Source organism: Oncorhynchus clarkii, chromosome 2 (genome assembly GCF_045791955.1).
Source record: "Oncorhynchus clarkii lewisi isolate Uvic-CL-2024 chromosome 2, UVic_Ocla_1.0, whole genome shotgun sequence".
NCBI lineage: Eukaryota > Metazoa > Chordata > Actinopteri > Salmoniformes > Salmonidae > Oncorhynchus > Oncorhynchus clarkii.
Window position 1 is genome coordinate 71,371,944 of NC_092148.1, and position 22,803 is coordinate 71,394,746.

The 22,803-nt window shown below is 43.1% G+C and overlaps 1 protein-coding gene across 4 annotated transcripts in view; it reads left to right on the forward strand.

The window, feature by feature from the left end:
* LOC139373223 (ras association domain-containing protein 7-like) overlaps positions 1-16,276 on the forward strand; it is a 59,518-nt gene extending 43,242 nt beyond the window's left edge. For 2 of the 4 annotated variants that reach the window (XM_071113502.1, XM_071113492.1), the window contains exons 4-6: positions 14,074-14,248; positions 14,333-14,440; positions 15,009-16,276. In XM_071113502.1, coding sequence (XP_070969603.1) covers positions 14,074-14,248; positions 14,333-14,440; positions 15,009-15,019 — 294 coding nt within the window. In that variant the 3' untranslated portion in view covers positions 15,020-16,276. The remainder of the gene's footprint in view (positions 1-14,073; positions 14,249-14,332; positions 14,441-15,008) is intronic. The other 2 variants (XM_071113482.1, XM_071113471.1) reach the window with 1 other exon arrangement.
* The last annotated feature ends 6,527 nt before the right edge of the window (positions 16,277-22,803 follow it).

A 22,803-nucleotide genomic window follows, 5' to 3' on the forward strand; every position in this document is an offset into this window, starting at 1 on the left:
ACACACATACAGTCATTAGTGCAAGGACACTCAACAAACAAATAAATATGGTCTCGGTCTCCAATGGTGATGGGAAAACCTATATTTATTGGGGAGAAAAATGCTTACCATTTACACAATGTTTTGTACTTAAATCAAACGTGTACCTAAATGTATGAATGTTAGCTATGAATTGTAATGGGACCCCTTTGGGGTATCTGGCTGAACTGGCTTGACTGGTATGATTGGCTGTGACAGCTTAGTTCTCATCTGGACTGATTAGATACACTCCCCCATATCTGTACTCTCATTTGTATCACATTGACAGTACTTGTACTTCCTTATATTCTTGTATCTGAAATGGAGAAAAATAAAAAATAAACTGAATAAAGGTCATTAATCCATTGCACAAGTGCATTTTCTTGGCTTGACTTTGCCACAAGCAGGTCTGTCAGTGTTTGCTGCTAGTTGGAGACAGTGATGATGATGTTGTATGTAGCTAATGATATTCTAATGTATTTCATATGGGTTGAGTGCATTTGCTACATCCCACATTAAGACGGGGCCATTGGCACTCTTAGACCATTGCAACCCATCTAATTGTGATCCATAAGTAATGACTGTGCTATTGGCATGCTATGAAAATGGATTATAAGACCATGAAAATCTCATTTGGTATCAGTTTGTCAGCTGAGTAGGAGTGGGACTTTGTGATTAAGTCTGTGGTCTATATAGTCATGACTGACCCTTATTTCATCAGTCACAAGTTGACCTTATTTATAAAAGCCTGTTAGGCCTCACTCCCCCCTATCTGAGATACCTACTGCAGCCCTCATCCTCCACATACAACACCCGTTCTGCCAGTCACATTCTGTCAAAATCAAATGTTATTTTTCACGTACGTGTTTAGCTGATGTTTTTGCAAGTTTAGCAAAATGCTTGTGTTTCTATCTCCAACAGTGCAGTAATATCTAACAAGTAATATCTAACAATACACACAATATAAAGTAGAGGAATGGAATTAAGAATCTATAAATATTTGGATGAGCAATGTCAGAGCGGCATAGACTAAAATACAGTAGAATAGGATAGAATACAGTATATAAATACGAGATGAGTAATGCAAAATATGTAAACATTATTAAAGTGACTAGTGTTCCATTATTTCTAGTGGCCAGTGATTTCAAGTCTATGTATATAGGGCAGCAACCTCTAATGTGCTAGTGATGGCTATTTAACAGTCTGATGGCCTTGAGATAGAAGCTGTTTTTCAGTCTCAGCTTTGATGCACCTGTACTGACCTCGCCTTCTGGATGATAGCGGGGTGAACAGGCAGTGGCTTGGGTGGTTGTTGTTGTTGAAGATATTTTTGACCTTCCTGTGACATTGGGTGCTGTAGGTGTCCTGGAGGGCAGGTAGTTTTCCCCAGGTGATGCGTTGGGCAGACCGCACCACCCTCTGGAGAGCCCTGCGGTTGCGGGCGGTGCAGTTGTACCACACGGTGATACAGCCCGACAGGATGCTCTCAATTGTGCATCTATAAAAGTTTGTGAGGGTTTTAGGTGCCAAACCAAATTTCTTCAGCCTCCTGAGGTTGAAGAGGCGCTGTTGCGCCTTCTTCACCACACTGTGTGTGGGTGTACCATTTCAGTTTGTCAGTGATGTGTACGCAGAGGAACTTAAAGCTTTCCACCTTCTCCGCTGCTTTTCCGTCGATGTGGATAGGGGGGTGCTCCCTCTGCTGTTTCCTGAAGTCCACAATCGGCTCCTTTTTGTTTTGTTGACGTTGGGTGATGGGTTACTTTCCTGGCACCACACCCCCAGGGCCCTCACCTCCTCCCTGTAGGCTGTCTCGTCATTGTTGTTAATCAGGCAAACTTGATGATTGAGTTGGTTGCATTCGTGGCTACACAGTCATGGGTGAACAGGGAGTACAGGAGTGGGCTGAGCATGCATCCTTGTGGGGCCCCAGTGTTGAGGATCAGTGAAGTGGAGGTGTTATTTCCTATCTTCACCACCTGGGGGCGGCCCGTCAGGAATTTCAGGACCCAGTTGCACAGGGCGGGGTTCAGAACCAGGGCCTCGAGCCTAATGATGAGCTTGGAGGGTACTATGGTGTTGAATGCTGAGCTATAGTCAATGAAAAGCATTCTTACATAAGTATTCCTCTTGTCCAGATGGGATAGGGCAGTGTACAGTGCAATGGCGATTGCATCGTCTGTGGATCTATTGGGGCAGGGTGTCAGGTAAGGTAGAGGTTATATGATCCTTGACTAGTCTCTCAAAGCACTTCATGATGACAGAAGTGAGTGCTGCGGGGCGATAGTCATTTAGTTCAGTTACCTTTGCTATCTTGGGTACAGGAACAATGGTGGACATCTTGAAGCATGTGTGGTAACAGACTGGGATAGGGAGAGATTGTATATGTCTGTAAACACTCCAGCCAGCTGGTCTGCGCATTCTCTGGGGACGCGGCTAGGGATGCCGTCTGGGCCGGCAGCCTTGCGAGGGTTAACATGCTTAAATGTCTTACTCACGTTGGCCACGGAGAAGGAGAACCCACAGTCCTTGGTAGTGGACAGAGTCGGTAGCACTGTGTTGTGCTCAAAGCGGGCAAAGAAGGTGTTTAGCTTGTCCGGAAGCAAGACGTTAATAGTCACAGGGGGTACAACCACTATCTCCTAACATCTCCTAACACATAAAAAAAAAAAAAATACTGCAAAGTTTTCTAAGAGCTTGAAGCACGGCAGCCCTATCCATCCGCTCCATTCTCCAACACGGAGAATGTTAAAGGTCCCCAAAGCGCACACATCCCTGAGTCACTCCTCTTTTCAGTTTGAGCTAGCTGCAATGACTCAAACTGGACAGTTTTATCTCCATCTCCATTCAAAGACTCACTCATGGACACTTACTGACAGTTGTGGCTGCTTCACGTGATGTGTTGTTGTCTCCACCTTGCATTTTGTGCTGTTGTCTGTGCCCAATAATGTTTGTACCATGTTTTGTGCTGCTACCCTATATATACAGTGCCTTGCGAAAGTATTCGGCCCCCTTGAATTTTGCGACATTTTGCCACATTTCAGGCTTCAAACATAAAGATATAAAACTGTATTTTTTTGTGAAGAATCAACAACAAGTGGGACACAATCATGAAGTGGAACAACATTTATTGGATATTTCAAACTTTTTTAACAAATTAAAAACTGAAAAATTGGGCGTGCAAAATTATTCAGCCCCCTTAAGTTAATACTTTGTAGCGCCACCTTTTGCTGCGATTACAGCTGTAAGTCGCTTGGGGTATGTCTCTATCAGTTTTGCACATCGAGAGACTGACATTTTTTCCCATTCCTCCTTGCAAAACAGCTCGAGCTCAGTGAGGTTGGATGGAGAGCATTTGTGAACAGCAGTTTTCAGTTCTTTCCACAGATTCTCGATTGGATTCAGGTCTGGACTTTGACTTGGCCATTCTAACACCTGGATATGTTTATTTTTGAACCATTCCATTGTAGATTTTGCTTTATGTTTTGGATCATTGTCTTGTTGGAAGACAAATCTCCGTCCCAGTCTCAGGTCTTTTGCAGACTCCATCAGGTTTTCTTCCAGAATGGTCCTGTATTTGGCTCCATCCATCTTCCCATCAATTTTAACCATCTTCCCTGTCCCTGCTGAAGAAAAGCAGGCCCAAACCATGATGCTGCCACCACCATGTTTGACAGTGGGGATGGTGTGTTCAGCTGTGTTGCTTTTACGCCAAACATAACGTTTTGCATTGTTGCCAAAAAGTTCAATTTTGGTTTCATCTGACCAGAGCACCTTCTTCCACATGTTTGGTGTGTCTCCCAGGTGGCTTGTGGCAAACTTTAAACAACACTTTTTATGGATATCTTTAAGAAATGGCTTTCTTCTTGCCACTCTTCCATAAAGGCCAGATTTGTGCAATATACGACTGATTGTTGTCCTATGGACAGAGTCTCCCACCTCAGCTGTAGATCTCTGCAGTTCATCCAGAGTGATCATGGGCCTCTTGGCTGCATCTCTGATCAGTCTTCTCCTTGTATGAGCTGAAAGTTTAGAGGGACGGCCAGGTCTTTGTAGATTTGCAGTGGTCTGATACTCCTTCCATTTCAATATTATCGCTTGCACAGTGCTCCTTGGGATGTTTAAAGCTTGGGAAATCTTTTTGTATCCAAATCCGGCTTTAAACTTCTTCACAACAGTATCTCGGACCTGCCTGGTGTGTTCCTTGTTCTTCATGATGCTCTCTGCGCTTTTAACGGACCTCTGAGACTATCACAGTGCAGGTGCATTTATACGGAGACTTGATTACACACAGGTGGATTGTATTTATCATCATTAGTCATTTAGGTCAACATTGGATCATTCAGAGATCCTCACTGAACTTCTGGAGAGAGTTTGCTGCACTGAAAGTAAAGGGGCTGAATAATTTTGCACGCCCAATTTTTCAGTTTTTGATTTGTTAAAAAAGTTTGAAATATCCAATAAATGTCGTTCCACTTCATGATTGTGTCCCACTTGTTGTTGATTCTTCACAAAAAAATACAGTTTTATATCTTTATGTTTGAAGCCTGAAATGTGGCAAAAGGTCGCAAAGTTCAAGGGGGCCGAATACTTTCGCAAGGCACTATATATATATATATATATATTTATTTATTTAATCCCAGCCCCCGTCTCCGCAGGAGGCCTTTTCGTAGGCCATCATTGTAAAAAATAATTTGTTCTTAATAGGGATAGGCGGGACACAAATGTCCCACCTGGCCAATTGCCAGGGAAAATGCAGAGCGCCAGATTCAAATAAAATACTACAAAATTCAAACTTTCATTAAATCACACATGTAAGATACTCAATTAAAGATACACTCGTTGTGAATCCAGCCAACATGTCAGATTTTTAAAATGCTTTTCGGCGAAAGCATAAGAAGCTTTTATCTGATAACCTGCACCATCTGCACCAGCAGTAAACAAAGGGGTTAGCATATTTCAACCCTGCAGGCGCTACACAAAACGCTGAAATAAAATATAAAACACGCATTACCTTTGACAAGCTTCTTTTGTTGGCACTCCAATATGTCCCATAAACATCACAATTGGTCCTTTTGTTCGATTAATTCCGTCCATATATATCCAAAATGCCCATTTATAAAGCGCTTTTGATCCAGAAAAAAACAGCTTACAAAAAACGCAACGTCACTACAAAATATTTCAAAAGTTGCCTATAAACTTTGCCAAAATGTTTCAAACTACTTTTATAATACAACTTTAGGTATTTTTAAACGTTAATAATCCATAAAATTGTAGACGGGGCAGTCTGTGTTCAATACAGGAATGAAAACAAACCAGAGCTGCTTTTCACGTCTTGCGCAACTCACAAAAGTGTACCCAGTTCCTAGTTGGCCTACTTCTTCATTGCACAAAGGAATAACCTCAACCAAATTCCAAAGACTGGTGACATCCAGTGGAAGCGGTAGAGGTTCCTAAGAAATATCCCTTGGCAATAACATCTCAGGGAACAGAGAGAGGCAAAAAATAATAATAATTCTGAACAGTTAGTCCTTGGGGTTTTGCCTGCTACATAAGTTCTGTTATACTCACAGACATGATTCAAACAGTTTTAGAAACTTAAGAGTGTTTTCTATCCTAATCTATGAATAATATGCATATCTTATATTCTTGGCATGAGTAGCAGGAAGTTGAAATTGGGCACGCTATTTATCCAAAACTGAAAATTCTGCCCTCTAGCCCCAAGAGGTTTTAACTCACTAGCCTGGTTCAATAAAATGTAATAAATATATAAATCAAATCAAATCAAATTTATTTATATAGCCCTTCGTACATCAGCTGATATCTCAAAGTGCTGTACAGAAACCCAGCCTAAAACCCCAAACAGCAAGCAATGCAGGTGTAGAAGCACGGTGGCTAGGAAAAACTCCCTAGAAAGGCCAAAACCTAGGAAGAAACCTAGAGAGGAACCAGGCTATGTGGGGTGGCCAGTCCTCTTCTGGCTGTGCCGGGTGGAGATTATAACAAAACATGGTCAAGATGTTCAAATGTTCATAAATGACCAGCATGGTCGAATAATAATAAGGCAGAATAGTTGAAACTGGAGCAGCAGCACAGTCAGGTGGACTGGGGACAGCAAGGAGTCATCATGTCAGGTATTCCTGGGGCATGGTCCTATGGCTCAGGTCCTCCGAGAGAGAGAAAGAAAGAGAGAATTAGAGAGAGCATATGTGGGATGGCCAGTCCTCTTCTGGCTGTGCCGGGTGGAGATTATAACAGAACATGGCCAAGATGTTCAAATGTTCATAAATGACCAGCATGGTCGAATAATAATAAGGCAGAACAGTTGAAACTGGAGCAGCAGCACAACCAGGTGGACTGGGGACAGCAAGGAGTCATCATGTCAGGTAGTCCTGGGGCATGGTCCTAGGGCTCAGGTCCTCCGAGAGAGAGAAAGAGAGAAGGAGAGAATTAGAGAACGCACACTTAGATTCACACAGGACACCGAATAGGACAGGAGAAGTACTCCAGATATAACAAACTGACCCTAGCCCCCCGACACATAAACTACTGCAGCATAAATACTGGAGGCTGAGACAGGAGGGGTCAGGAGACACTGTGGCCCCATCCGAGGACACCCCCGGACAGGGCCAAACAGGAAGGATATAACCCCACCCACTTTGCCAAAGCACAGCCCCCACAACACTAGAGGGATATCTTCAACCACCAACTTACCATCCTGAGACAAGGCTGAGTATAGCCCACAAAGACCTCCGCCACGGCACAACCCAAGGGGGGGGGGGGCAACCCAGACAGGATGACCACATCAGTGACTCAACCCACTCAGGTGACGCACCCCCTCCAGGGACGGCATGAGAGAGCCCCAGTAAAGCCAGTGACTCAGCCCCTGTAATAGGGTTAGAGGCAGAGAATCCCAGTGGAAAGAGGGGAACCGGCCAGGCAGAGACAGCAAGGGCGGTTCGTTGCTCCAGAGCCTTTCCGTTCACCCTCCCACTCCTGGGCCAGACTACACTCAATCATATGACCCACTGAAGAGATGAGTCTTCAGTAGAGACTTAAAGGTTGAGACCGAGTTTGCGTCTCTGACATGGGTAGGCAGACCGTTCCATAAAAATGGAGCTCTATAGGAGAAAGCCCTGCCTCCAGCTGTTTGCTTAAAAATTCTAGGGACAATTAGGAGGCCTGCGTCTTGTGACCGTAGCGTACGTGTAGGTATGTACGGCAGGACCAAATCAGAGAGATAGGTAGGAGCAAGCCCATGTAATGCTTTGTAGGTTAGCAGTAAAACCTTGAAATCAGCCCTTGCTTTGACAGGAAGCCAGTGTAGAGAGGCTAGCACTGGAGTAATATGATAAAAATTTTTGGTTCTAGTCAGGATTCTAGCAGCCGTATTTAGCACTAACTGAAGTTTATTTAGTGCTTTATCCGGGTAGCCGGAAAGTAGAGCATTGCAGTAGTCTAACCTGGAAGTGACAAAAGCATGGATTAATTTTTCTGCATCATTTTTGGACAGAAAGTTTCTGATTTTTGCAATGTTACGTAGATGGAAAAAAGCTGTCCTTGAAATGGTCTTGATATGTTCTTCAAAAGAGAGATCAGGGTCCAGAGTAACGCCGAGGTCCTTCACAGTTTTATTTGAGACGACTGTACAACCATTAAGATTAATTGTCAGATTCAACAGAAGATCTCTTTGTTTCTTGGGACCTAGAACAAGCATCTCTGTTTTGTCCGAGTTTAAAAGTAGAAAGTTTGCAGCCATCCACTTCCTTATGTCTGAAACACATTATTCTAGCAAGGGCAATTTTGGGGCTTCACCATGTTTCATTGAAATGTACAGCTGTGTGTCATCTGCATAGCAGTGAAAGTTAACATTATGTTTTCGAATGACATCCCCAAGAGGTAAAATATATAGTGAAAACAATAGTGGTCCTAAAACGGAACCTTGAGGAACACCGAAATTTACAGTTGATTTGTCAGAGGACAAACCATTCACAGAGACAAACTGATATCTTTCCGACAGATAAGATCTAAACCAGGCCAGAACTTGTCCGTGTAGACCAATTTGGGTTTCCAATCTCTCCAAAAGAATGTGGTGATCGATGGTATCAAAAGCAGCACTAAGGTCTAGGAGCACGAGGACAGATGCAGAGCCTCGGTCCGATGCCATTAAAATGTCATTTACCACCTTCACAAGTGCCGTCTCAGTGCTATGATGGGGTCTAAAACCAGACTGAAGCATTTCGTATACATTGTTTGTCTTCAGGAAGGCAGTGAGTTGTTGCGCAACAGCCTTTTCTAAAATTTTTGAGAGGAATGGAAGATTCGATATAGGCCGATAGTTTTTTATATTTTCTGGGTCAAGGTTTGGCTTTTTCAAGAGAGGCTTTATTACTGCCACTTTTAGTGAGTTTGGTACACATCCGGTGGATAGAGAGCCGTTTATTATGTTCAACATAGGAGGGCCAAGCACAGGAAGCAGCTCTTTCAGTAGTTTAGTTGGAATAGGGTCCAGTATGCAGCTTGAAGGTTTAGAGGCCATGATTATTTTCATCATTGTGTCAAGAGATATAGTACTAAAACACTTGAGCGTCTCTCTTGATCCTAGGTCCTGGCAGAGTTGTGCAGACTCAGGACAACTGAGCTTTGAAGGAATACGCAGATTTAAGGAGGAGTCCGTAATTTGCTTTCTAATAATCATAATCTTTTCCTCAAAGAAGTTCATGAATTTATCACTGCTAAAGTGAAAGTCATCCTCTCTTGGGGAATGCTGCTTTTTAGTTAGCTTTGCGACAGTATCAAAAAGGAATTTCGGATTGTTCTTATTTTCCTCAATTAAGTTAGAAAAATAGGATGATCGAGCAGCAGTAAGGGCTCTTCGGTACTGCACAGTACTGTCTTTCCAAGCTAGTCGGAAGACTTCCAGTTTGGTGTGGCGCCATTTCCGTTCCAATTTTCTGGAAGCTTGCTTCAGAGCTCGGGTATTTTCTGTGTACCAGGGAGCTAGTTTCTTATGAGAAATGTTTTTAGTTTTTAGGGGTGCAACTGCATCTAGGGTATTGCGCAAGGTTAAGTTGAGTTCCTCAGTTAGGTGGTTAAAATGTTAATATACATTTTCCTCCAAGGAGGAAGGACTATAGCTTTCTGCCTGGTACAGGACCATTGCTTGCTAGTCCTCCTCTGGTACAGGACCATAGCTTGCTGGTCCTCCTCTGGTTCAGGACCATAGCTTGCTGGTCCTCCTCTGGTTCAGGACCATAGCTTGCTGGCTGTGCTAAACCTAAATTTAAAAAAGCGATAAACCTACAATTCAGTTATTCTTTATTTGTTTTTACTAATTGATTGACCTTTGATCATGTTTTTTGAAATCCATTTAGTTTTTTTTCTTTCTGTGAGGCAGTGCACAATTTCTCTAGAGATAAATCATATCAGCCTGAACTGTGCGATGTAGTAGGGAGTTATAGTTTCCAACAGGCCAATATTCTACATAGTTTAGTGCAGAAAATGTGGTAATAAACTGTGAAATAGGCCTAAAACAAATGTAATATACACAACAACTGAAATATTTTATTCAAGTAATGTGAATAAATGATGGTTGATAAGTGATAAGAAGTCATGGGCAGTCACTACCATCATGGGACTTGTTTTGTTCTGTGTAGCAACATTCAACTCACAGTGCATTTAATGTCTTAAAAGATTATTGAACAGAAACCAAACCAACCTCAAAAAGCACTAATCTCTCAGCATAGCTTGCTGGTCCACCTCTGGTACAGGACTATATCAAGACTGTTGCTGGTACATCTCTGGTACAGGACCATACAGTACATGACCAGAAGTATGTGGACACCTGCTCGTCGAACATCTCATTCCAAAATCATGGGCATTAATATAGAGTTGGTCCACCCTTTGCTGCTATAACAGCCTCCACTCTTCTTGGAAGGCTTTCCACTAGATGTTGGAACATTGCTACTGCGACATGCTTCCATTCAGTCAAAAGGGCATTAGTGAGGTTGAGCTCTGATGTTGGGCGGTTAGGCCTGGCTCGCAGTCGGCATTCTGATTCATCCCCGTTGTGTTTGATGGGATTGAGGTCAGATCTCTGTGCAGGCTAGTCAAGTTCTTCCGCATCGATCTCAAACCATTTTTGTATGGACCTCGCTTTGTGCACGGGAGCATTGTCATGATGAAACAGGAAAGGGCCTTCCTGAAACGGTTGCCACAAAGTTGGAAGCACAGAATCGTCTCTAGAATGTCATTTGTGTGCTCTAGAGTTGAGATTTCCCTTCACTGGAATACAGCCCCAGACCATTATTCCTCCTCCACCGAACTTTACAGTTGGCACTATGTATTCAGGCAAGTAGCTTTCTCCTGGCACCCACCAATCCCAGATTTGTCCGTCAAACTGACAGATGGTGAAGCGGGATTCCTCACTCTAGAGAACAAGTTTACACTTATGCAGAGCCCAATGGTGGTGAGCTTTACACCACTCCAGCTTGGCATTGTGCATAGTGATCTTAGGCATGTGTGCGGCTGCTCGGCCATGGAAACTCATTTCATGAAGCTTCTGACAATCAGTTCTTGTGCTGACGTTGCTTCCATAGGAACCCCCCCCCCCTCTTTGTCTGCTTTGTCTGTCTCTCTCTCGACTGTTCTGACATTGTTGACTAGGCACAAGTGGAAAGTCGATTGGGTTAATTGATTAGTTTGCATGTGTGTGTCAATGTTTAATTGATGGAGGAAAGGTTGACGTTGGAAAGACCAGTGTCGTCTTCTCTTCCACCTAGTTATTTTTTATTTCACCTTTATTTAACCAGGTAGGCTAGTTGCGAACAAGTTCTCATTTACAACTGCGACCTGGCCAAGATAAAGCAAAGCAGTGCAACACAAACATACAACAGAGTTACACATGTAATAAACAAACATACATTCAATAATACAATAGAACAAGTCTATATACAGTGTGTGCAAATGACGTAGGATAAGGGAGGTAAGGCAATATATAGGCCATAATGGCAAAATAATTACACTATAGCAATTAAACACTGGAGTGATAGATGTGCAGAAGATGATTGTGCAAGTAGAGGTACTGGGGTGCAAAGGAGCAAAATAAATACAGTGGGGCAAAAAAGTATTTAGTCAGCCACCAATTGTGCAAGTTCTCCCACTTAAAAAGATGAGAGAGGCCTCTAATTTTCATCATAGGTACACTTCAACTATGACAGACAAAATGAGAAAAAAATCCAGAAAATCACATTGTAGGATTTTTAATGAATTTATTTGCAAATTATAGTGGAAGATAAGTATTGGTCAATAATAAAAGTTTATCTCAATACTTTGTTATATACCCTTTGTTGGCAATGACAGAGGTCAAACGTTTTCTGTAAGTCTTTACAAGGTTTTCACACACTGTTGCTGGTATTTTGGCCCATTCCTCCATGCAGATCTCCTCTAGAGCAGTGATGTTTTGGGGCTGTTGCTGGGCAACACGGACTTTCAACTCCCTCCAAAGATTTTCTATGGGGTTGAGATCTGGAGACTGGCTAGGCCACTCCAGGACCTTGAAATGCTTCTTACGAAGCCACTCCTTCGTTGCCCGGGCGGTGTGTTTGGGATCATTGTCATGCTGAAAGACCCAGCCACGTTTCATCTTCAATGCCCTTGCTGATGGAAGGGCACTCAAAATCTCATGATACATGGCCCCATTCATTCTTTCCTTTACACGGATCAGTCGTCCTGGTCCCTTTGCAGAAAAACAGCCACAAAGCATGATGTTTCCACCCCCATGCTTCACAGTAGGTATGGTGTTCTTTGGATGCATCTCAGCATTCTTTGTCCTCCAAACACGACGAGTTGAGTTTTTACCAAAAAGTTATATTTTGGTTTCATCTGACCATATGACATTCTCCCAATCTTCTTCTGGATCATCCAAATGCTCTCTAGCAAACTTCAGACGGGCCTGGACATGTACTGGCTTAAGCAGGGGGACACGTCTGGCACTGCAGGATTTGAGTCCCTGGCAGCGTAGTGTGTTACTGATGGTAGGCTTTGTTACTTTGGTCCCAGCTCTCTGCAGGTCATTCACTAGGTCCTCCCGTGTGGTTCTGGGATTTTTGCTCACCGTTCTTGTGATCATTTTGACCCCACGGGGTGAGATCTTGCGTGGAGCCCCAGATCGAGGGAGATTAGCAGTGGTCTTGTATGTCTTCCATTTCCTAATAATTGCTCCCACAGTTGATTTCTTCAAACCAAGCTGCTTACCTATTGCAGATTCTGTCTTCCCAGCCTGGCCTGGTGCAGGTCTACAATTTTGTTTCTGGTGTCCTTTGACAGCTCTTTGGTCTTGGCCATAGTGGAGTTTGGAGTGTGACTGTTTGAGGTTGTGGACAGGTGTCTTTTATACTGATAACAAGTTCAAACAGGTGCATTAATACAGGTAATGAGTGGAGGACAGAGGAGCCTCTTAAAGAAGACGTTACAGGTCTGTGAGAGCCAGAAATCTTGCTTGTTTGTAGGTGACCAAATACTTATTTTCCACTATAATTTGCAAATAAATTCATAAAAAATCCTACAATGTGATTTTCTGGATTGTATTTTCTCATTTTGCCTGTTATAATTGAAGTGTACCTATGATGGAAATTACAGGCCTCTCGCATCTTTTTAAGTGGGAGAACTTGCACAATTGGTGGCTGACTAAATACTTTTTTGCACCACTGTAACAGTATGGGGATGAGGTAGTTGGATGGGCTGTTTACAGATGGGCTATGTACAGGTGCAGTGATCTGTGAGCTGCTCTGACAGCTGGTGCTTGAAGTTAGTGAGGGAGATATCGGTCTCCAGCTTCAGTGATTTTTGCAGTTCGCTCCAGTCATTGCCAGCAGAGAACTGGAAGGAAAGGCGGTCAAAGGAGGAATTGGCTTTGGGGGTGACCAGTGAAATATACCTGCTGGAGCACATGCTACGGGTGGGTGCTGCTATGGTGACCAGTGAGCTGAGATAAGGCAGGGGCTTTACCTAGCAAAGACTTATAGATGACCTGGAGCCAGTGGGTTTGGCGACGAATACCAAGCGAGGGCCAGCCAACGAGAGCATACAGGTTGCAGTGGTGGGTAGTATATGTGGCTTTGGTGACAAAACGGATGGCACTGTGATGGACTGCATCCAATTTTCTGAGTAGAGTGTTGAGGATATTTTGTAAATGACATCGCCGAAGTCGAGGATAGTCAGTTTTACAAGGGTATGTTTGGCAGCATGAGTGAAGGAGGCTTTGTTGCGAAATAGGAAGCTGATTCTAGATTTAATTTTGGATTGGAGATGTTTAATGCGAGTCTGGATGGAGAGTTTACAGTCTAACCAGACACCTAGGTATTTGTAGTTGTCCACATATTATAAGTCAGAAATTCAAACTGATGGGTGTCTATAGTCAAAACATATTTTACTGATCGTTACAAGCTTATGAATTGTATGGTCAGGATTGTTAGACTTTTGCAGCTAGCAGTGGCTTTCTAGATGTTCATTAATGATGATGAGCGTCTGACCTCTGAGATGCATGCTTTGGATGTTGCTGTACTCTAGTGGTGGGAATATGAATTACAGCCTTTGAAAGCCCAACATCAGCCAGTCTGTGTTTGTTCTAATGATTATGTAACCTAAGTAACCTTGCAAATTACATTTCATGTCTTCCAGTTGGCTGTATATCTGTGGTTGTTTTATATTCCAGCTTGCATATTTGGGAGGTAGTCCTAGAAAACAAAGGAGGTGATTCATGCAATAGAAACATCTCACCATTTCTTTAATTATATGTATCTAAATCCAAATATTATTGAACCTGTCCGATGTACATTTCAGTGTCAAACACATATCTAATGGTGTATAATATTAATAGAATGAGATAAACGAAGAGAATGAGAAGAGATCTGTTAATTGAAGCCCAAACCTAACTTTAGACCTATCCAACACCTATGCCTATAGAATCATCAACTGCGTCGGTGTAGGGGTTAGGAGTCTATCTGGGATTGGGTGTGACTGTCCCCCCCCCCCTCTCTCTGTGTTCCTCCTCAGGAGAAGCAGGAGGAGTTGGAGGAGCTGAACAAGGAGTTGAGGCAGTGTAACTTGCAGCAGTTCATCCAGCAGGCGGGAGTCCTGCCGACACACACACATTCACGCACAGACCTCAGCAACCAGCTGGACCAGCTAGAACTGGCTCATATGATACAGGAAAGATACAGAAACGGAGGTACAGACACACACTCTCGCTCTCTCTCTCTCGCAATCTCGCACAGAAGATTGCTCCTCCTTAACCTCTGTCTCTCTCCACCAGGCCTGGGCCTGCTCCCCTCAGAGTCGCCACCCCGGCCCACAGCCAAGCAGTTCCTGGGACACCCCCGCAACCTGCAGAACCCGCTGGTGTCCAGCCTCCACCCAGAGGGTGTGTATGTGTGACACTATCTGCCGCTACCCCGCCCTGTCCCACTCCGGCCTTCCCATGCCATAGCTTGACTTTTTGGGCCATGCCTGGCGACCACACCCATCTGTTCTGGTACTAAGGGTGGAGGTCCAAGCATGGATCCCCCATCCCCCTACCAGCCCCCCCAGGTTTCCCTTAACCTTTTGCTGTCCTCTGACTGCCCCTTACGCCTCTAATGCTATTTGGTTATCTGATCATTCTGGTTATCTGTTATATTGGTCCATCTACAATCATTATTTTCAACTCTCCTATGCACATCTCCCCTCTCTTCTCTCTCTCGGTTTCTTTCCACCCGCTCCCCTTTTCCCTTACTTTCTGATTCTCTCTCTCGACCCCACTCTTTCTCTTTCTGTCAGTCTCTCTGTTTCTGTCATTCTCTTTCTCTGTTTCTGTCATTCTCTTTCTCTGTTTCTGTCATTCTCTTTCTCTGTTTCTGTCAGTCTCTCTCTCTGTTTCTGCCAGTCTTTCTCTGTTTCTCTGTGTTGTGGACTAACAGTAGCTCTGCCTCCTACTGCTCCCTCTACTCCAGCTGGACTGTAACACTCAGGCGGGTGGTGCAGCTGTTATTCCTGATTCCCCCCCAGTCAGTCCAGTGACGCAGGGTGTCTGTCCACCCGCAGAACAACAGGCCTGTTCTCCACACACAACAGAAACACACTATTACACTGTAACCACTCTATTTCTGTATAAAAGAGTGGGCCTCATTTAAATGCAGACATTTTATTGGAAAAACAATCAAATTTGTGCTGCTTACAATTGATAAATGTGGCTCAATGACTGACCATTCTGACTGTAGTGTAAAATACAATTGTGTTTGGTTGTACCAGAGAGCCTTTTTCTGTCTCTGTTTGGGGGATTACTTCCATATTGCCTTGTATGTTGGTGACCTTTGACTTCCAAAGAGAAAGAGAGAGCCTGACCTTAGTGCTGTAAGATGTATTGCACAGTCCCTTCTCTCTTCTGTGTGAGGTCATGGGCCCTGTTTGAATACTTAAAACATGCATCCTTCACATTAGTTCTGATATTTCATATTAGTCATTTCTTCTAAGGACAGAGAATGGAACAATGCATTTCAGAAGTATTGAAACATGGCCATGGCCTAGTATGTGTGATGTTGGGTTTATTTGTGTGTGTGTGTGTGTGTGTGTGCTCCCTCCTGGTTGCTGGGGTATTTTGGCGGTTTCTCTGGCTTTAGTGGGGAAATAGAGGTAGCATGCTTGAGGTAGAAGTTGCCTCACCACAGATCCTTGATCAGATGCCCCTAATCCAATCCATTAGGCGGTTAAATAAGAACTGACCCTGAATCAGTGGTTAGGGCCAACTTCTGCCCACTCCCAGGGAATGATTTACAATTATCTACCAAGCTCTCCCTCCACCTTAACAAGAAAATTGTTTTCAAGAAAAGTGTTTTCGAAACCAAATGAAAGGAGACATCATCCCAACTTATTTTTGTGTGTCTTGCAGTCGTGACATCCAGAGAGTCGTCATGGAGATAAAACCAGGAACGGCAGGGCCAAGGAGTTGTTCACTGTTTACTTAATGTCACCAACACATATTCTATTTAACCCCTGTCTGTCTTTATACCTACTGTCTGTTATTATTATTATCATCCAGATTACCACATATACTATATACATACTGTGTATATACTAGCACATAAATATATTTATAGCATTTTGCTACTGTACACTGCAAAGTACCTATGTATGAAATGTAAAATGATTTAGGAAAACCTTTACCTGGAGAATTATTACTTTGTTTGTGTATTTAAATATAATAAAATATTGTGCACTGTTAGATAAACTTCCTGTTTTGATTGAATGAAACCTTTAAATCCTCCCCAAGACCACATCATAGTTGCATAATATATACTTGCATCTACAGGCCTGGTTAAGTGATGCAATAAGATATGGCAAGGATGGGCCACTGTTGGGAATGTCCAACTCTGAATATTTCACATGCTAGTGCATAACGCTGACTCAAAACTCCAGTCACCCTTTCTATGAGGCACTGTTTACTGATGTAGAACGCGCATGCCCCGCCCACTTGAGGATCTCTTTCAGCCATCGATTTCCTGTGATTGACGGGTGCAAAATCTACTTGTCACGTAAATCTCGCTGGATTGATTACTTTCATTTGACTCCTGCGGCTCTTTCATACTTTTGCTTGTGCCTCTCGTTTTCCCCCGTTAACGTTACAAGAGCGGAAATGTTTGTAATGACCTGTCAAACACACCAATGGCTGAAATGGGCTCAATGGAATATATTGTATTTCCGTTGAATCTATAAGAACTCTAAAGCTTCGTTGGGGATTTAATGAACCCTCTCGACACTTACATCACAAGAAAGAGAAGGAAGGAAAATGTATTTTGATGGGTTTTTAATTCCACAAAAAATAAACAAAGTAATAATTTAAAACAGTTGACATTTTTACAAATTAGATGCGCTAAAATGAAAACAACTTCCGAAAATGAATACTCGGATTATAGTGATATTATGTTTGATCTCGCAAACATTGTAAAGTACTGTATGTATAGATAGATGTAATCTAGAACCAAGCATGTTGATTTTTAATCCGAGGGTATCCTGCTATTGACACTAGTGGCTTCCTTACCAATTGAACATAGACACTGCCCTGGCCTGAAGCGGGGTTGTTTCGGAAGCATACAGTCAGTCCACATTCGAAATTCCCAAACAGCAAAATCATTCAATGAGGTCCAGGGATATGGTGCAACAAAAAGGTTTATTCTTCTTAAATCTAACATCAAACAATGATTATCCTATCAACTTAAAGTCTAGATTACTTGACATGAAAAATACATAATATGGCCTGTTTGTATGCATGCATATGCATGTATGGCCAAAAGACTATACTGCTCCCGCGTCTAGCTAGGACACTCCCCACCAAAATCCCAACTTCCTGCCTTTATTTTATCACTAACACACTTACCACAGTACAATGAGTGGACAAGAGGGGGAGACAAACTACATTTCGCTAATGACAAAGAAATATATCTCAATCAGGTAAATATATAAATCATAAAGGTTAATACCTAATATTTCATAATGTACATTCATATTTAATATATTTACACACTTACATGGAGCTCTATGTTCTGTATACAAATATCTCGAAATTGTCTCTAACAGACACACTTGTTGAATTATGAAAGAGAACATGACAACAACAGTAATTAATGAGGCAGTTTAGACAGCGCAGGTGAGTGTTGGTAGGTTAGATGGAGCCGGTGAGTGTTGGTAGGTTAGATGGAGCAGGTGAGTGTTGGTAGGTTAGATGGAGCAGGTGAGTGTTGGTAGGTTAGATGGAGCCGGTGAGTGTTGGTAGGTTAGATGGAGCAGGTGAGTGTTGGTAGGTTAGATGGAGCCGGTGAGTGTTGGTAGGTTAGATGGAGCCGGTGAGTGTTGGTAGGTTAGATGGAGCCGGTGAGTGTTGGTAGGTTAGATGGAGCCGGTGAGTGTTGGTAGGTTAGATGGAGCCGGTGAGTGTTGGTAGGTTAGATGGAGCCGGTGAGTGTTGGTAGGTTAGATGGAGCCGGTGAGTGTTGGTAGGTTAGATGGAGCCGGTGAGTGTTGGTAGGTTAGATGGAGCCGGTGAGTGTTGGTAGGTTAGATGGAGCAGGTGAGTGTTGGTAGGTTAGATGGAGCAGGTGAGTGTTGGTAGGTTAGATGGAGCCGGTGAGTGTTGGTAGGTTAGATGGAGCCGGTGAGTGTTGGTAGGTTAGATGGAGCAGGTGAGTGTTGGTAGGTTAGATGGAGCCGGTGAGTGTTGGTAGGTTAGATGGAGCAGGTGAGTGTTGGTAGGTTAGATGGAGCCGGTGAGTGTTGGTAGGTTAGATGGAGCCGGTGAGTGTTGGTAGGTTAGATGGAGCCGGTGAGTGTTGGTAGGTTAGATGGAGCCGGTGAGTGTTGGTAGGTTAGATGGAGCCGGTGAGTGTTGGTAGGTTAGATGGAGCCGGTGAGTGTTGGTAGGTTAGATGGAGCCGGTGAGTGTTGGTAGGTTAGATGGAGCAGGTGAGTGTTGGTAGGTTAGATGGAGCCGGTGAGTGTTGGTAGGTTAGATGGAGCAGGTGAGTGTTGGTAGGTTAGATGGAGCAGGTGAGTGCTGGTAGGATAGATAGAGCAGGTGTTTGGTGGTTGCAGCCCTGTTCCACCCTGTTATGTTAACGTTCATGTATGCAAATACACATGTTGTATTTATGCACATTAGGCATATTTTAACACACAAAATAAAAACAAATAGCTGATGCAATATGAAAATGTATAAACTCGCCAGCCAGTTTATTATGTAGACCACCCCGTTCCCGAATATGGATTGCTCCTACAGACAGTAAGTCACTTGGCAGGCAGACAGGCATTGAGGCATTCAGTTACTGTTCGATTGAACGTTAGAATGGGCGAAATTAGTTACCTAAGCGACTTTGAGCTTGGAATGATAGTCGTTGCCAGGCGCGACAGGTCCGGTATCTCAGAAATGGCCGGCCTCCTGGGCTTTTCACACCCCACAGTACCTAGGGTTAACCGAGAATGGTGCGACAAACAAAAAAACATCTAGTCTGCAGCAGCCCTGTGGACAACAAAAACAGCTTGTTGATGAGAGGTCGAAGGAGAATGGCAAGAATCGTGCAAGCTAACAGGTGGGTCACAAACTGACAAATAACAGCGCTGTACAAAAGTGGTGTGCAGAACGGCATCTTGAACTGCACAACTCATCAATCCAATCACCAACACAGGACAATTGAGGAGCGGAAAAACATTGCCTGGAACATGACAGTGAGTTCAGTTTACTTGAGTGGCCTGCAGACCTCAACTGAATAGAGCGTCTTTGGGCTGAGATGAAATAGGCTGTTCTAAGCATGAATGTACCGCCGTCCGATCTGCAGAAACTGTGTGATGCCATCGTGTCAGCATAGACCAACATTCCTGTGGAACGTTTCCGACACCTTATAGACGTCCAAAAATAATTCGGGCTGTTGTGGAGGAAAAGGGGGGTCCGACCCAGTACTACACTGAACAAAAAAATAAATGCATTTCTCTCAATTTTTTTGCACAAATGTATTTATATCCCTGTTAGTGAGCATTTCTCCATTGCCAAGATAGTCCATCCACCTGACAGGTGTGGCATATCAAGAAGCTGATTAAACAGCATGATCATTACATATGCCCCTTGTCCTAGGGACAATAATAAGCCACTTTAAAATGTGCAGTTTTGTCACACAACATAATGCCACAGATGTCTCAAGTTTTGAGGGAGCGTGCAATTGGCAGAGGATTTAATATTAATTTCTCTACCATAAGCCGCCTGAAACGTGGTTTTAGAGAATTTGACAGTACTTCCAACCGGCCTCACAACTGCAGACCACGTGTATGTGGGCGAGTTGTTTGCTGATGCCAACGTTGTGAACAGAGTGCCCCGTGGTGGTGGGGTTATGGTATGGGCAGGCATATGATACGGACAACAAACACAATTGCATTTTATCGATGGCAATTTGAATGCACAGAAATACCTTGACGAAATCCTGAGACCCATTGTGAGGCCAATTTTTTTAAGGTGTCAGTGACCAGCAGATGTATATCTGTTTTCCCAATCATATGAAATCCATAGATTAGCACCTAATTTATTTATTTCAATTGACTGATTTCCTCATGAACTGTAACTCCGTAAAATATTTGAAATTGTTTCATTTATATTTTTGTTCAGTATAGATGGGTGTACCTAATAAACTGGCCACCGAGTGTAGATGAGTGCATAAAAAAGTGATATATGGCATTGAATTGAATACCTGTATTCCCACCAAAATCCAAGAACTCCATTCATTATTTGTCCGTGCCAGTTTTATTATTTTTTTTATTTCACCTTTATTTAACCAGGTAGGCTAGTTGAGAACAAGTTCTCATTTGCAACTGCGACCTGGCCAAGATAAAGCAAAGCAGTTCGACACATACAACAACACAGAGTGGAATAAACAAACATACAATCAATAATACAGTAGGAAAATGTTATGTGCTATAAATCACTCAATATCTGATAAATTATAAAAATGTCCAAAAGGTTGGAGTATCTTCATCCATTGTCCAACTTGCATTTATTAGAATTGTTTTTAAAACCTTTTAACAATTTCGATGACCATTGCTAGTTTAATGAATTTCACATTTATGATAGATATTCATACATTTTATAAAGGCTGCTATATAGATCTGTTTTTAATGGTTATGGCAACACTTCCAATACACTGTGAGTGACAGAAAGCACATTAAATACATTATACACATAATGTTGCTCATACAATCTGTTACCAAAATGTCTCCCTTGGTGGGGAGAGAGGTAGAGAACACATACAGCACATGTGACCTAGCACCAGCTGCTATGAAGTCTACTATGCTATGCTGACGTGTCCACTCACACGATAGCTGAACATGCACATTTAACGCACACTAATTCTCTACTCAAGTGCTTCTTCATGCCATATACTCAACACTTCCCATGCTCTAGTCCAGGCCCCTGCTCTTACCTCAAACCACAGTGACTTGCCGTGGTATTTGAACATGGAAAATAAAATGCAAACATGACAGAGTGCAGGACTAGGACCGTACAATCATTTTTTAAATTCAATTAGCAGACACTCTTATCCAGAGCGACTTAACAGGAGCAACTATGGTTAAGTGCCTTGCTCAAGGACACATCAACAGATTTTTCACCTAGTCGGCTCGGAGATTCATACCAGCGACCTTTCGGGTACTGGCCCAACACTCTTAACCGTTAGGCTACCGACCGCCCTGATAGTGTATTTAGCTAAGTAGATAGTGATGAAAAGTAAAATGTCTATTCAGTTTGCCTTTCTGTAATGAAGCTTGTTAGTGGTATCACTACTACAGTAAGTGATATCATAAACAGTGAGCTGACCCCGACTCTGGACTCTTCACGTTACACAGTCCTCCTCTCTGAACCCACGTCAGATGACTCCCTCTCTCTGTGTATATCTGTGAGAATAAACATGATGGCTGTCTGACGGAGTGAGTCCCATGAACCACCACAATGCTGAAACAAACTCTGCTTAGCTGCTCCACAACTCTGTAGATATTTGTCCTTGCTGCCACATAAAGAGATTCCTCTTCCCTTTACATACTGTATCTGCACCTCTGTATGTATCTACTTTTCCCACCCTTCAATAGTTGTCTAATGACTTTGCCTAAGTCGGCATTTCTCTACATTCCTGTTTTAACTCTCACCTCTATGGGTTGAGGGAGTAGCTGAGGTACATATGTTTGTCAGAGCTACTTGAAAAGACTAGACAGTTCTGATATTAAGATGAATTATGTGGAATTGGATTATGGTGCCAAGATCAGGACACGTCTTGGCTGGAGATAGATAAGCCCCAGAATCCCTGCAGTTCCCATAGTCTGGAGAGAGACAGGGAGACAGAGAGAGGGAGGGGAGAGAGAGAAGTGAGGGAAAGAAAGCAGAGAGAGGGGGACAGTTCTCTGACCTGGTATGACATGGGAAGCTCTCTCTCACACACACTGAGCTGTTGCAGGGTCACACTGATATGAGCATGCAGCAGAAGTGGAATACTAAATGCAGATGTCGTGTCATCAGTCTCATGGAAACTTCCATTTCCTATCAGGGATTATCACACTGGAAGGCCTTCTAGTTCAGGAGCAGTTCAATCACATCCAGTTAGTCTCTAATCTTTTGAAATGTCCCATTTGTGGCCTGTAGCCACTCACATACAGAACAGTCACACAGGCACTACCTCTCTTTCATGCACACACACAATCTCACCCACTCAAAAGCTAAACTTAAGGACAGCTATCTCACAAACAGGAGAACATTAACAGATTATGATGGGTTTGCAGGGTGTCTACCTGATCAGGGCATTATGTTTGCTCGCAGATACCATACCACTCAACATGGATCCTCTCTCACTGAATCTGTTGAGACTGGTTCAGCAAGAGGTAAGGCAAACTTTTGCCTTTTGGATATGGAAACTGACCTTAAACAGACAGAACAATATGTATATCATATGTATCTACGCAGGACGTGGGTTGGAAGTCATGGCATTGAATGCACCCTGTTCTTATCACTAAAAAGTGAGGGACCCCTGTCCAAAAACAACCCTAGCCTAAAAGGAGGGGGGCCAGAGGCTGTTTATGGCCGGAGCCTGAATGCTATGGATATAGCCCTGCTGCCTGCCTGTTGATAGGATGGTGCCGTAAGTATCTGCACGTTCACAGTTAGACATATACCATTGACTTATCTATCTACTGGGTGTCACTCAAGCGTAATCCATGAGGCAATAAACTAAA